This window comes from Eubalaena glacialis, chromosome 11 (assembly GCF_028564815.1).
Source record: "Eubalaena glacialis isolate mEubGla1 chromosome 11, mEubGla1.1.hap2.+ XY, whole genome shotgun sequence".
Taxonomy (NCBI): domain Eukaryota; kingdom Metazoa; phylum Chordata; class Mammalia; order Artiodactyla; family Balaenidae; genus Eubalaena; species Eubalaena glacialis.
The window spans coordinates 104,393,513-104,405,675 of record NC_083726.1 but is presented as its reverse complement, the minus strand read 5'-3'; the positions used below and the strand labels follow the sequence as shown (position 1 = coordinate 104,405,675).

The window sequence follows — 12,163 nt, the reverse complement described above, 5'->3', positions numbered from 1 at the left end:
AAATGAGTATTTACAAAGTTTTGTGATGAATTAACAACTCATGCAAAATAGAAATAAACATTTTTAAGTTTCTGTAGAAAGAATAGTTTGATAAACATCATAAACTATAATCCTCACAACATAGGATGGTTTGCAATGTTATACTTAACATAAAAAAAGTGCTAAGTTCACACAAAGAAATAACTGATTATTGAAACATTTATCCTTGGTTAGAGCCAAAACGTATTTTCTGCTACTGGTCTATTATTAATGTCAAATTTTCTTGGCTTGGGGAAAAGAAAAATGAACTAGGAATCTGGAGATACAGACTCTGCCATGTCCTTGTTAAATTACCTTTGACAAGTAATTTAAAGTCTGAGCTATCATTATTTTTATATGTTGAATGATGATATTAATATTTGCTCTTCCTAGATCTCAGGGTTGTTGCAAAAGGCAAATGGAAAAATGAATATGAAAGTTCTTTGAAAGGCAGAAATCACTGTTTAAAATATGCATCGTTAATTACTGCTAAGGAGAACACTCACCTCAGGAGTACTGAGGAGTTTAGTGTCTTACGGATAATAAAAATATGTGTAAAATTCTAATAGGTGTAATCCTTGACCCTTCCAAGTATTGATAATGGCCTTTTGCTCTTTTCTTAATTCCCCTTTCTCCATTAACTTTCCTTCTGCAGAACCTCTTCCCGTAACCAGTGTTTCAATATATGACTATAAACCTTCTCCTGAAACAGGAGTCCTGTTTGAAATTCATTATCCAGAAAAATATAACGTTTTCACAAGAGTAAACATAAGCTACTGGGAAGGTAAAGACTTCCGGACAATGCTATATAAAGGTAAGAGGCAAAAGGAAGATGAAAAATGATGACTATTACTTTTACATGATTTTTGCCAAATGGTCTTGCTCTTGCTCTGAAGAGGTCTTATAATTCACTATTAGGTCATAAATGAACCAATAAAAATAGTTACTGATGCATGAAAATATTGTTATGAGGAGTCTTAGAATGTCTGGTTCTTTAGAGTCATGTGTTATGCGTAAGCATAAGAAAAACTCAAATTATTGTGACTCACATGTTATTCTTGCCAAATATTATTCCTGCATGTCTGGTGCAGGAAACAAATTCAAACTTAAATTTAGAAGCACCTCACTTAACCATTTCTTTCTGAGTGTGTTAGGGCACTTCTAGAACTGGGAAGCTAGAGAGGTGCCTTTCACAAAGTTTCACTTGGAGATGGTCCAAGATTATTCTCAAATGCAAAAGACAATGCTTTTTAGCTCCTTTGTATATATTTATCTGTATGACTAGCTAAATGATTGCATTAATATACAAAAATCGGTTTCACTATTTTTACTGGCTTGATGGGATCTTGAGAGAGAGGAGAGCCTAGGGGAATTAATAATTTCGAAAGAACTCAACTTTTCAGGGGCAGAGGCAGGTCAAGAGGGAGAGGGATAGGGAGAGAAGGAGGGAGGGCCTTTGGGGACTGAACTGGGGAAACGTAAATATTCTCAGGACCCAGCACCATAATATTTATCTGCAGAGAGTGTAGATGATGGTCTCAAATTTGACTAGTTGTAACTGGAAACTAAGTAGAGGATAGGTACTCAACCACATAGAGCATGATATCCAGAAATATCTCACTTTGACTTTCTGCTTTTACAAACTCCTGAATCTTCCATGGATTTTTTTTAATGAGACATTGTTTAAAATATATGCAGTGAATTTACAGGGTTTTTAAACTTAAAAAAAAATCAAATAAACATAAATAGACTCCATAAATTACTGCATTCTTTATTTTCAATGAAAACAGATTATCTGCAAATTAATAATTGGGACCTTATTTGCTTTTTTTTTTTTTTTTTAAACATCTTTATTGAAGTATAATTGCTTTACAATGGTGTGTTAGCTTCTGCTTTATAACAAAGTGAATCAGTTATACATATACATATGTTCCCATATCTCTTCCCTCTTGCCTCTCCCTCCCTCCCACCCTCCCTATCCCACCCCTCTAGGTGGTCACAAAGCACCGAGCTGATCTCCCTGTGCTATGCGGTTGCTTCCCACTAACTATCTATTTTACCTTTGGTAGTGTATATATGTCCATGCCACTCTCTCACCCTGTCACATCTTACCCCTCCCCCTCCCCATATCCTCAAGTCCATTCTCTAGTAGGTCTGTGTCTTTATTCCCATCTTGCCACTAGGTTCTTCATGACCTTTTTTTTTTTTTTTCCTTAGATTCCATATATATGTGTTAGCATACTGTATTTCTTTTTCTCTTTCTGACTTACTTCACTCTGTATGAAAGACTCTAACTCCATCCACCTCATTACAAACACCTCCATTTCATTTCTTTTTATGGCTGAGTAATATTCCATTGTATATATGTGCCACATCTTCTTTATCCATTCATCCGATGATGGACACCTAGGTTGCTTCCATGTCCTGGCTATTGTAAACAGAGCTGCAATGAATATTTTGGTACATGACTCTTTCTGAATTATGGTTTTCTCAGGGTATATGCCCAGTAGTGGGATTGCTGGGTCGTATGGTAGTTCTATTTTTAGTTTTTTAAGGAACCTCCATACTGTTCTCCATAGTGGCTGTATCAATTTACATTCCCACCAACAGTGCAAGAGTGTTCCCTTTTCTCCACACCCTCTCCAGCATTTGTTGTTTCTAGATTTTTTGATGATGGCCATTCTGACCGGTGTGAGATGATACCTCATTGTAGTTTTGATTTGCATTTCTCTAATGATTAATGATGTTGAGCATTCTTTCATGTGTCTGTTGGCAATCTGTATATCTTCTTTGGAGAAATGTCTATTTAGGTCTTCTGCCCATTTTTGGATTGGGTTGTTTGTTTTTTTGTTATTGAGCTGCATGAGCTGCTTGTAAATCTTGGAGATTAATCCTTTGTCAGTTGCTTCATTTGCAAATATTTTCTCCCATTCTGAGGGTTGTCTTTTCGTCTTGTTTATGGTTTCCTTTGCTGTGCAGAAGCTTTTAAGTTTCATTAGGTCCCATTTGTTTATTTGTGTTTTTATTTCCATTTCTCTAGGAGCTGGGTCAAAAAGGATCTTGCTGTGATTTATGTCATAGAGTGTTCTGCCTATGTTTTCCTCTAAGAGTTTGATAGTGTCTGGCCTTACACTTAGGTCTTTAATCCATTTTGAGTTTATTTTTGTGTATGGTGTCAGGGAGTGTTCTAATTTCATACTTTTACATGTACCTGTCCAGTTTTCCCAGCACCACTTATTGAAGAGGCTGTCTTTTCTCCACTGTATATGCTTGCCTCCTTTATCAAAGATAAGGTGACCATATGTGCGTGGGCTTATCTCTGGGCTTTCTATCCTGTTCCATTGATCTATATTTCTGTTTTTGTGCCAGTACCAAACTGTCTTGATTACTGTAGCTTTGTAATATAGTCTGAAGTCAGGGAGCCTGATTCCTCCAGCTCCATTTTTCGTTCTCAAGATTGCTTTGGCTATTCGGGGTCTTTTGTGTTTCCATACAAATTGTGAAATTTTTTGTTCTAGTTCTGGGAAAAATGCCATTGGTAGTTTGATAGGGATTGCATTGAATCTGTAGATTGCTTTGGGTAGCAGAGTCATTTTCACAATGTTGATTCTTCCAATCCAAGAACATGGTATATCTCTCCATCTATTTGTATCATCTTTAATTTCTTTCATCAGTGTCCTATAATTTTCTGCATACAGGTCTTTTGTCTCCTTAGGTAGGTTTATTCCTAGATATTTTATTCTTTTTGTTGCAATGGTAAATGGGAGTGTTTTCTTAATTTCACTTTCAGATTTTTTATCATTAGTATACAGGAATGCAAGAGATTTCTGTGCATTAATTTTGTATCCTGCTACTTTACCAAATTCATTGATTAGCTCGAGTAGTTTTCTGGTAGCATCTTTAGGATTCTCTATGTATAGTATCATGTCATCTGCAAACAGTGACAGCTTTACTTCTTCTTTTCCGATTTGGATTCCTTTTATTTCTTTTTCTTCTCTGATTGCTGTGGCTAACACTTCCAAAACTATGTTGAATAATAGTGGTGAGAGTGGGCAACCTTGTCTTGTTCCTGATCTTAGTGGAAATGGTTTCAGTTTTTCACCATTGAGGACAATGTTGGCTGTGGGTTTGTCATATACGGCCTTTATTATGTTGAGGAAAGTTCCCTCTATGCCTACTTTCTGCAGGACTTTTATCATAAATGGGTGTTGAATTTTGTCGAAAGCTTTCTCTGCATCTATTGAGATGATCATATGGTTTTTCTCCTTCAATTTGTTAATATGATGTATCACGTTGATTGATTTGCGTATATTGAAGAATCCTTGCATTCCTGGAATAAACCCCACTTGATCATGGTGTATAATCCTTTTAATGTGCTGTTGGATTCTGTTTGCTTGTATTTTTTGAGGATTTTTTTTTTTTTTTGAGGATTTTTGCATCTATGTTCATCAGTGATATTGGCCTGTAGTTTTCTTTCTTGGTGACATCTTTGTCTGGTTTTGGTATCAGGGTGATGGTGGCCTCGTAGAATGAGTTGGGGAGTGTTCCTCCCTCTGCAATATTTTGGAAGAGTTTGAGAAGGATAGGTGTTAGCTCTTCTCTAAATGTTTGATAGAATTCGCCTGTGAAGCCATCTGGTCCTGGGCTTTTGTGTGTTGGAAGATTTTTAATCACAGTTTCAATTTCAGTGCTTGTGATTGGTCTGTTCATATTTTCTATTTCTTCCTGGTTCAGTCTTGGCAGGTTGTGCATTTCTAAGAATCTGTCCATTTCTTCCAGGTTGTCCATTTTATTGGCATAGAGTTGCTTGTAGTAATCTCTCATGATCGTTTGTATTTCTGCAGTGTCAGTGGTTACTTCTCCTTTTTCATTTCTAATTCTATTAATTTGAGTCTTCTCCCTTTTTCTCTTGATGAGTCTGGCTAATGGTTTATCAATTTTGTTTATCTTCTCAAAGAACCAGCTTTTAGTTTCATTGATTTTTGCTATTGTTTCCTTCATTTCTTTTTCATTTATTTCTGATCTGATCTTTATGATTTCTTTCCTTCTGCTAGCTTTGGGGTTTTTTTGTTCTTCTTTCTCTAATTGCTTTAGGTGCAAGGTTAGGTTGTTTATTCGAGATGTTTCCTGTTTCTTGAGGTAGGCTTGTATTGCTATAAACTTCCCTCTTAGAACTGCTTTTGCTGCATCCCATAGGTTTTGGATCGTCGTGTCTCCATTGTCATTTGTTTCTAGGTATTTTTTGATTTCCCCTTTGATTTCTTCAGTGATCACTTCGTTATTAAGTAGTGTATTGTGTAGCCTCCATGTGTTTGTATTTTTTACAGATCTTTTCCTGTAATTGATATCTAGTCTCATAGCGTTGTGGTCGGAAAAGATACTTGATACGATTTCAATTTTTTTAAATTTACCAAGGCTTGATTTGTGACCCAAGATATGATCTATCCTGGAGAATGTTCCATGAGCACTTGAGAAAAATGTGTATTCTGTTGTTTTTGGGTGGAATGTGCTATAAATATCAATTAAGTCCATCTTGTTTAATGTATCATTTAAAGCTTGTGTTTCCTTATTTATTTTCATTTTGGATGATCTGTCCATTGGTGAAAGTGGGGTGTTAAAGTCCCCTACTATGATTGTGTTGCTGTCGATTTCCCCTTTTATGGCTGTTAGTATTTGCCTTATGTATTGAGGTGCTCCTATGTTGGGTGCATAAATATTTACAATTGTTATACCTTCCTCTTGGATCGATCCCTTGATCATTATATAGTGTCCTTCTTTGTCTCTTGTAATAGTCTTTATTTTAAAGTCTATTTTGTCTGATATGAGAATTGCTACTCCAGCTTTCTTTTGATTTCCATTTGCATGGAATATCTTTTTCCATCCCCTCACTTTCAGTCTGTATGTGTCTCTAGGTCTGAAGTGGGTCTCTTGTAGACAGCATATATATGGGTCTTGTTTTTGTATCCATTCAGCCAGTCTGTGTCTTTTGGTGGCAGCATTTAATCCATTTACATTTAAGGTAATTATCGATATGTATGTTCCTATTCCCATTTTCTTAAATGTTTTGGATTTGTTATTGTAGGTGTTTTCCTTCTCTTGTGTTTCTTGCCTAGAGAAGTTCCTTTAGCATTTGTTGTAAAGCTGGTTTGGTGGTGCTGAACTCTCTCAGCTTTTGCTTGTCTGTAAAGCTTTTAATTTCTCCATCAAATCTGAATGAGATCCTTGCTGGGTAGAATAATCTTGGGTGTAGGTTTTTCTCCTTCATCACTTTAAGTATATCCTGCCACTCCCTTCTGGCTTGCAGAGTTTCTGCTGAAAGATCAGCTGTTAACCTTATGGGGATGCCCTTGTGTGTTATTTGTTGTTTTTCCCTTGCTGCTTTTAATATGTTTTCTTTATATTTAATTTTTGATAGTTTGATTAATATGTGTCTTGGTGTGTTTCTCTTTGGATTTATCCTGTATGGGACTCTCTGTGCTTCCAGGACTTGATTAACTATTTCCTTTCCCATATTTGGGAAGTTTTCAACTATAATCTCTTCAAATATTTTCTCAGTCCCTTTCTTTTTCTCTTCTTCTTCTGGGACCCCTATAATTTGAATGTTGGTGCGTTTAATGTTGTCCCAGAGGTCTCTGAGACTGTCCTCAGTTCTTTTCATTCTTTTTTCTTTATTCTGCTCTGCAGTAGTTATTTCCACCATTTTATCTTCCAGGTCACTTATCCGTTCTTCTGCCTCAGTTATTCTGCTATTGATCCCATCTAGAGTATTTTTAATTTCATTTATTGTGCTTTTCATCATTGCTTGGTTCCTCTTTAGTTCTTCTACATCCTTGTTAAATGTTTCTTGCATTTTGTCTATTCTATTTCCAAGATTTTGGATCATCCTTACTATCATTATTCTGAATTCTTTTTCAGGTAGACTACCTATTTCCTCTTCATTTGTTAGGTCTGGTGTGTTTTGACCCTGCTCCTTCATCTGCTGTGTGTTTTTCTGTCTTCTCATTTTGCTTATCTTACTGTGTTTGGGGTCTCCTTTTCACAGGCTGCAGGTTCGTAGTTCCCGTTGTTTTTGGTATCTGTCCCCAGTGGCTAAGGTTGGTTCAGTGGGTTGTGTAGGTTTCCTGGTGGAGGGAACTAGTGCCTGTGTTCTGGTGGATGAGGCTGGATGTTGTCTTTCTGGTGGGCTCGTCCACGTCTGGTGGTGTGTTTTGGTGTGTCTGTGGCCTTATTATGATTCTAGGCAGCCTCTCTGTTAATGGATGGGGCTGTGTTCCTGTCTTGCTAGTTGTTTGGCATAGGGTGTCCAGCACTGTAGCTTGCTGGTCGTTGAGTGAAGCTGGGTCTTGATGTTGAGATGGAGATCTCTGAGAGATTTTCGCCGTTTGGTATTACGTGGAGCTGGGAGGTCTCTTGTGGACCAGTGTCCTGAAGTTGGCTCTCCCACCTCAGAGGCACAGCCCTGATGCCTGGCTGGAGCACCAAGAGCCTTTCATCCACACGCAAAAAAAGGAAAAGGGGAAATGTTAATATATCCTGCTCCCAAAGTCCACCTCCTAAATTTGGGATGATTCGTTGTCTATTCAGGTATTCAACAGATGCAGGCACATCAAGTTGTTTGTGGAGCTTTAATCCGCTGCTTCTGAGGCTGCTGGGAGAGATTTCCCTTTCTCTTCTTTGTTCGTACAGCTCCCGGGGTTCAGCTTTGGATTTGGACCCGCCTCTGCATGTAGGTCGCCTGAGGGCGTCTGTTCCCTTTTGGGAGATCTGACGTCTTCTGCCAGCGTTCAGTGGGTGTTCTGTAGGAGCAGTTCCACGTGTAGATGTATTTCTCATGTATCTGTGGAGAGGAAGGTGATCTCCGCGTCTTACTCTTCTGCCATCTTGCCCCTCCCTCCCCTTATTTGCTTTTTGATCACCTGCAAATATAAGTTCAGAAATAATTGAAAAGTAGTCACTGAAACTTTTGTTGAGCTAAATGCCATGAGTTTAAAAATAAGTTAATTAATATGCTCTCTTTTTAAATTTAATTAATTTAAAATTATTTTTGGTTTTTCATTCAATAAGTGGTACTTTTTGTTTCTCTCATTTCTTTCTAACTTGGATTGGATTTTTTAATTTATTATTATTTTCCAAATAAAATGTTTTCCAAATAAAATTCAAATTTTTAATTTGAATTTGAATTTGAATTTAATTTAATTCTTCTTTTTTCAAGCAGGTCCTATCTGCCAAATGACAGACAAACTGTTTTATTTTTAAAATAGGCTATATTCTACAAGTGAGACTAGTGAAAACATTTCTTGTAAAATTATTTTTTCCTAAGTCGTAAATTGGCAAAATACCTTGGGTTTTTATCTTAAAGTAAATGGCTAGCAGAAACTTAATCTCTACAATTTCTATATGTTATCTTCTCCACTTAATACACCAAATGTTCTTATAATAAAATTTTAATTCCAATTGTATCCAATTCTTGCAGAAAAAAGCCTTTCAGTTTGTGTCAAAAAAAATCCAAATTTTCATCTCTAGCCTTATATCAATTTTTTATTACTGACCATGCCAGAAGTTGCAGGAAATATTATTTTATGGATAGTTAGTCATAATTGTTCAGAACTTTCTAGAAGTGTGTGGCATTTAGGAAACTGAAATTTTAATATAATTGTTTTTTTCTTCTCAGATTTCTTTAAGGGAAAAACAGTATTCAATCACTGGCTGCCAGGAATATGTTATAGTAATATCACCTTTCAGTTGGTATCTGAGGCAACTTTTAATAAAAGCACTCTTGTGGAGTACAGCGGTGTCAGTCATGAACCCAAACAGCACAGAACTGGTAAGTCTTCCAAAGAATCAAATTTAGTGAAAAAATAATTAAATTATATGTTGTTATATATATACTTTCTATCATTCTAAGGAAAATTCTGTTCCAGAGCTAAGAAAGAAAATAAATATGTATTTTAGTAACCTAAAACAAATTTTCTATCAATGTAAAAGGAAGTGAGCAAAATATTCAATAAGAAAAATTTTAAATATGTCAATGAAATCATAGATTTATAATCTTTGAATTAAAAAAATTGTGTGATACTACCAAAAGTTATAATTAAGTAATTTAACTGGATCAAGTGCACATCAGTTATTCTATAACCTGACAAAATATTCATATGACAGAAGAGCAGATGTGAGAGGTTCTACTACAGATTATCAGATTATTAATTTTAGTAGCATCACTAATATGAAGCACAATCATAGGATGGATGGATGGATGGATGGATGGATGGATAGATAGATGGTAGGTAGATGGAAGAATGGATCGGTAATATAAACATACACATACTAAATACCCATTGCCAATACCAATACGACTGATATTTTTTCATGCCTAATGTCCTCAAGTATTCAATAGGAATGCAGGAGACACAATTCATACAAACATTGGGAATGTATTATAATAGATCACCTCTGAGACCCTGCCATTCTGAAATTCTAAGATGTGTTGAAAAAATCTGAATTCTCATTAATTAGGCCAAAGCAAAGAAAATATTTCAGCTAAATTTTATTCACCTCACATCAACATCTAAGATTCTACTTGTAGTTTTCATTATTCAAGTAAAGAAACTAATTGAGCATCTTTTACCTGGGAGATGTTTAAAGTACTGGGAGAGATGAAGACAAAGTCTGGTGAGATGGTTCCCTGTTCTCAAAAATGGTAGAGGTACTACTGGCACTCATACAAGGCAGAATGCAATAATAAATATTATTAAAGAGGTACAAACTTATATAACAGCACAAAGGAGGGAGAGATTAATTTTTATTAGAAGTTCATAGAAGAGGTGAGAGTCGAGCTGCTATTTGCAGGATGCATACAATCTTTTGCAGGTAGAGACCATGCAGTGTGCCTTCATAATTTTCTACCACTACAAAAGTATGATTCCATAGTTCATAAACTCATTTTGTGTGCATAGTTTTTATTTTAGAGAGATGAGGAGTGAAGCCATATTTCCAACATGCATGTTATTGTTTCTGAAGGCAATTCAGACATTTAACTCTCCTAAGTGCAGCTATGTCATAGGGAGTATTTTTATCTTGATAGCTATAAAAACACGATAGTTGTTTTTTTTGTAAGAAAGATCTAGTGACAGAGACTCAGTTTTTAAAAAAGGAGATTGTGATAAGCTGAAAAATATGTATGTAACTCTACTTTGGAAGTGGTTAAATCACCACTTGAACAAGCATAGTATCACGAATTAATGTATCAATATTTGAAGTGTGACTGGTGATAAGCTAATGTGTGCACATTGTGTACAAAATCTTAGATGTATGTGTACTTGAAACCACACTTGCTCTTGATGTAAATTATCTATACAGTAAAAGTAAAACTAAACTCTACTTTCTAAATCTGCTTGTATGTTTGACTCATTAATAGATTAAGTATTCATTATAATAGTTAAAAATACTTGAAAATGATAATTCTCTCTCTTACAGCCCCTTATCCTCCTCAAAATATCTCAGTTCGTATAGTAAACTTGAACAAAAACAACTGGGAAGAACAGAGTGGCAGTTTCCCAGAGGAATCGTTCATGAGATCACAAGATACAATGGGAAAAGACAAACTCTTCCATTTTACTGATGACACTCCTGAAATTCCCTCTGGCAACATTTCTTCTGGTTGGCCTGATTTTAACAGCAGTGACTACGAAACGACATCCCAGCCATATTGGTGGGACAGTGCATCTGCGACTCCTGAAAGTGAAGATGAATTTGTCAGTGTTCTTCCCGTGGAATACGAAAATAACAATACACTCAGTGAGACTGAGAAATCGACGACCAGTTCTTTCTCTTTTTTCCCTGTCCAAATGATATTGAGTTGGTTACCACCAAAACCACCCACTGCATTTGATGGGTTCCATATCCACATGGAAAGAGAAGGTAAAGTAATAGGAAATCAGAGGAAATAAGTAATGGTGCAAAGGAAAGGAAATTGAAACTTTTAAAAATTACATTTAGAAAGAAAGCCTGATGGTAGACAGTTAATATCTAAAGAAAGATGGTAAAGAAAAGGAAGAATTTAATTGAGTATCCAATGCAGACTGAAACCAGAAAACAAAAATGAACAGATTGGGTCAGAATCCAGTTTGGGTAGTTCATACATTGCAAGGCAACTGTATACATTTCATTACCTGACATTTCACATACCCCAGGCCACTGAGGAAACTTTATATTTGGAAAGATTTTGAATTAAGGTTCTAACCATCACAAATTACAAAATATCCTGGAGAAATATTCTGTTTTCCTGTACACAAATTTGTGAAGCATGAAGCAAAACAATCTTGCTGACAACCTGGCTACTTTCCCAAGAGTATCAAACCTGTGTCCTGCTTCTCAAGCTACTCTTATTCCCCTTAGCAGGTGCCCCCTGGAACCAGCACCACTCACATTTTCCCAAAGAGAAGCTGGTAGTAGAATAGAAAATACATCGCAACTGGTATTTCCACTCTAGCTACTATATTATATATTGTATTCACTTAGCAACTGAGAGTTATTCTTTATATTTAACTCACTAATTTATGAAAGGCAAGGCCACAGCATTCAGTAAATTTGAATCATGAATCATATGTGAATTGTTGTTTGGTAGGTTTTCATAGTTATTTGTTGTTTGTTTTGTTTTATGCTTTCCAGTCTAGTAGCTTGGGTAGCAAAAGTTGTCAAGTTGCCGAAATCTGAGGTTAAATTGACAGCCTTATTTATAGGATAAGGTATTCAAATCATTCAGTCTTATATATGACATATTGTTTGCCCCCATTTTATTCAATAGAATGAAATACAAGATCTGTGAATTCCTCTATACTAGAGTATAGAGCAATCAACCATACCCAAATATTATATAACATTGAAATCCTTTGTAATTTCCAATTATTTGAGTCAAAATTCTTAACATTTGCCTGAAATTACTTGTATTAAAAAAAGTTCCCTTATTCTAGCTTTTATTTTTCTATTCCTCAATATATTCTATGGAAAATAGGGTCTTATAGTTCATAATTTTTTGTAATGCCTATTTCCATGAAGGTTCAATCATGCTTTTATCTGACTGTGGTGTGTTGTGTTGAAGGCTATTATAGTCACCAAATGATAACAACTTCAAATGAATAAGCAGCAG

General features: G+C 35.7%; 1 protein-coding gene across 2 annotated transcripts in view; it reads left to right on the top strand.

Annotated features, from left to right (window-relative positions):
* Positions 1-12,163, top strand: part of PTPRO (protein tyrosine phosphatase receptor type O) — a 244,928-nt gene that overhangs the window by 139,711 nt on the left and 93,054 nt on the right. For both annotated transcript variants that reach the window (XM_061205025.1, XM_061205026.1), the window contains exons 3-5: positions 674-832; positions 8,690-8,842; positions 10,492-10,935. In XM_061205025.1, coding sequence (XP_061061008.1) covers positions 674-832; positions 8,690-8,842; positions 10,492-10,935 — 756 coding nt within the window. The remainder of the gene's footprint in view (positions 1-673; positions 833-8,689; positions 8,843-10,491; positions 10,936-12,163) is intronic.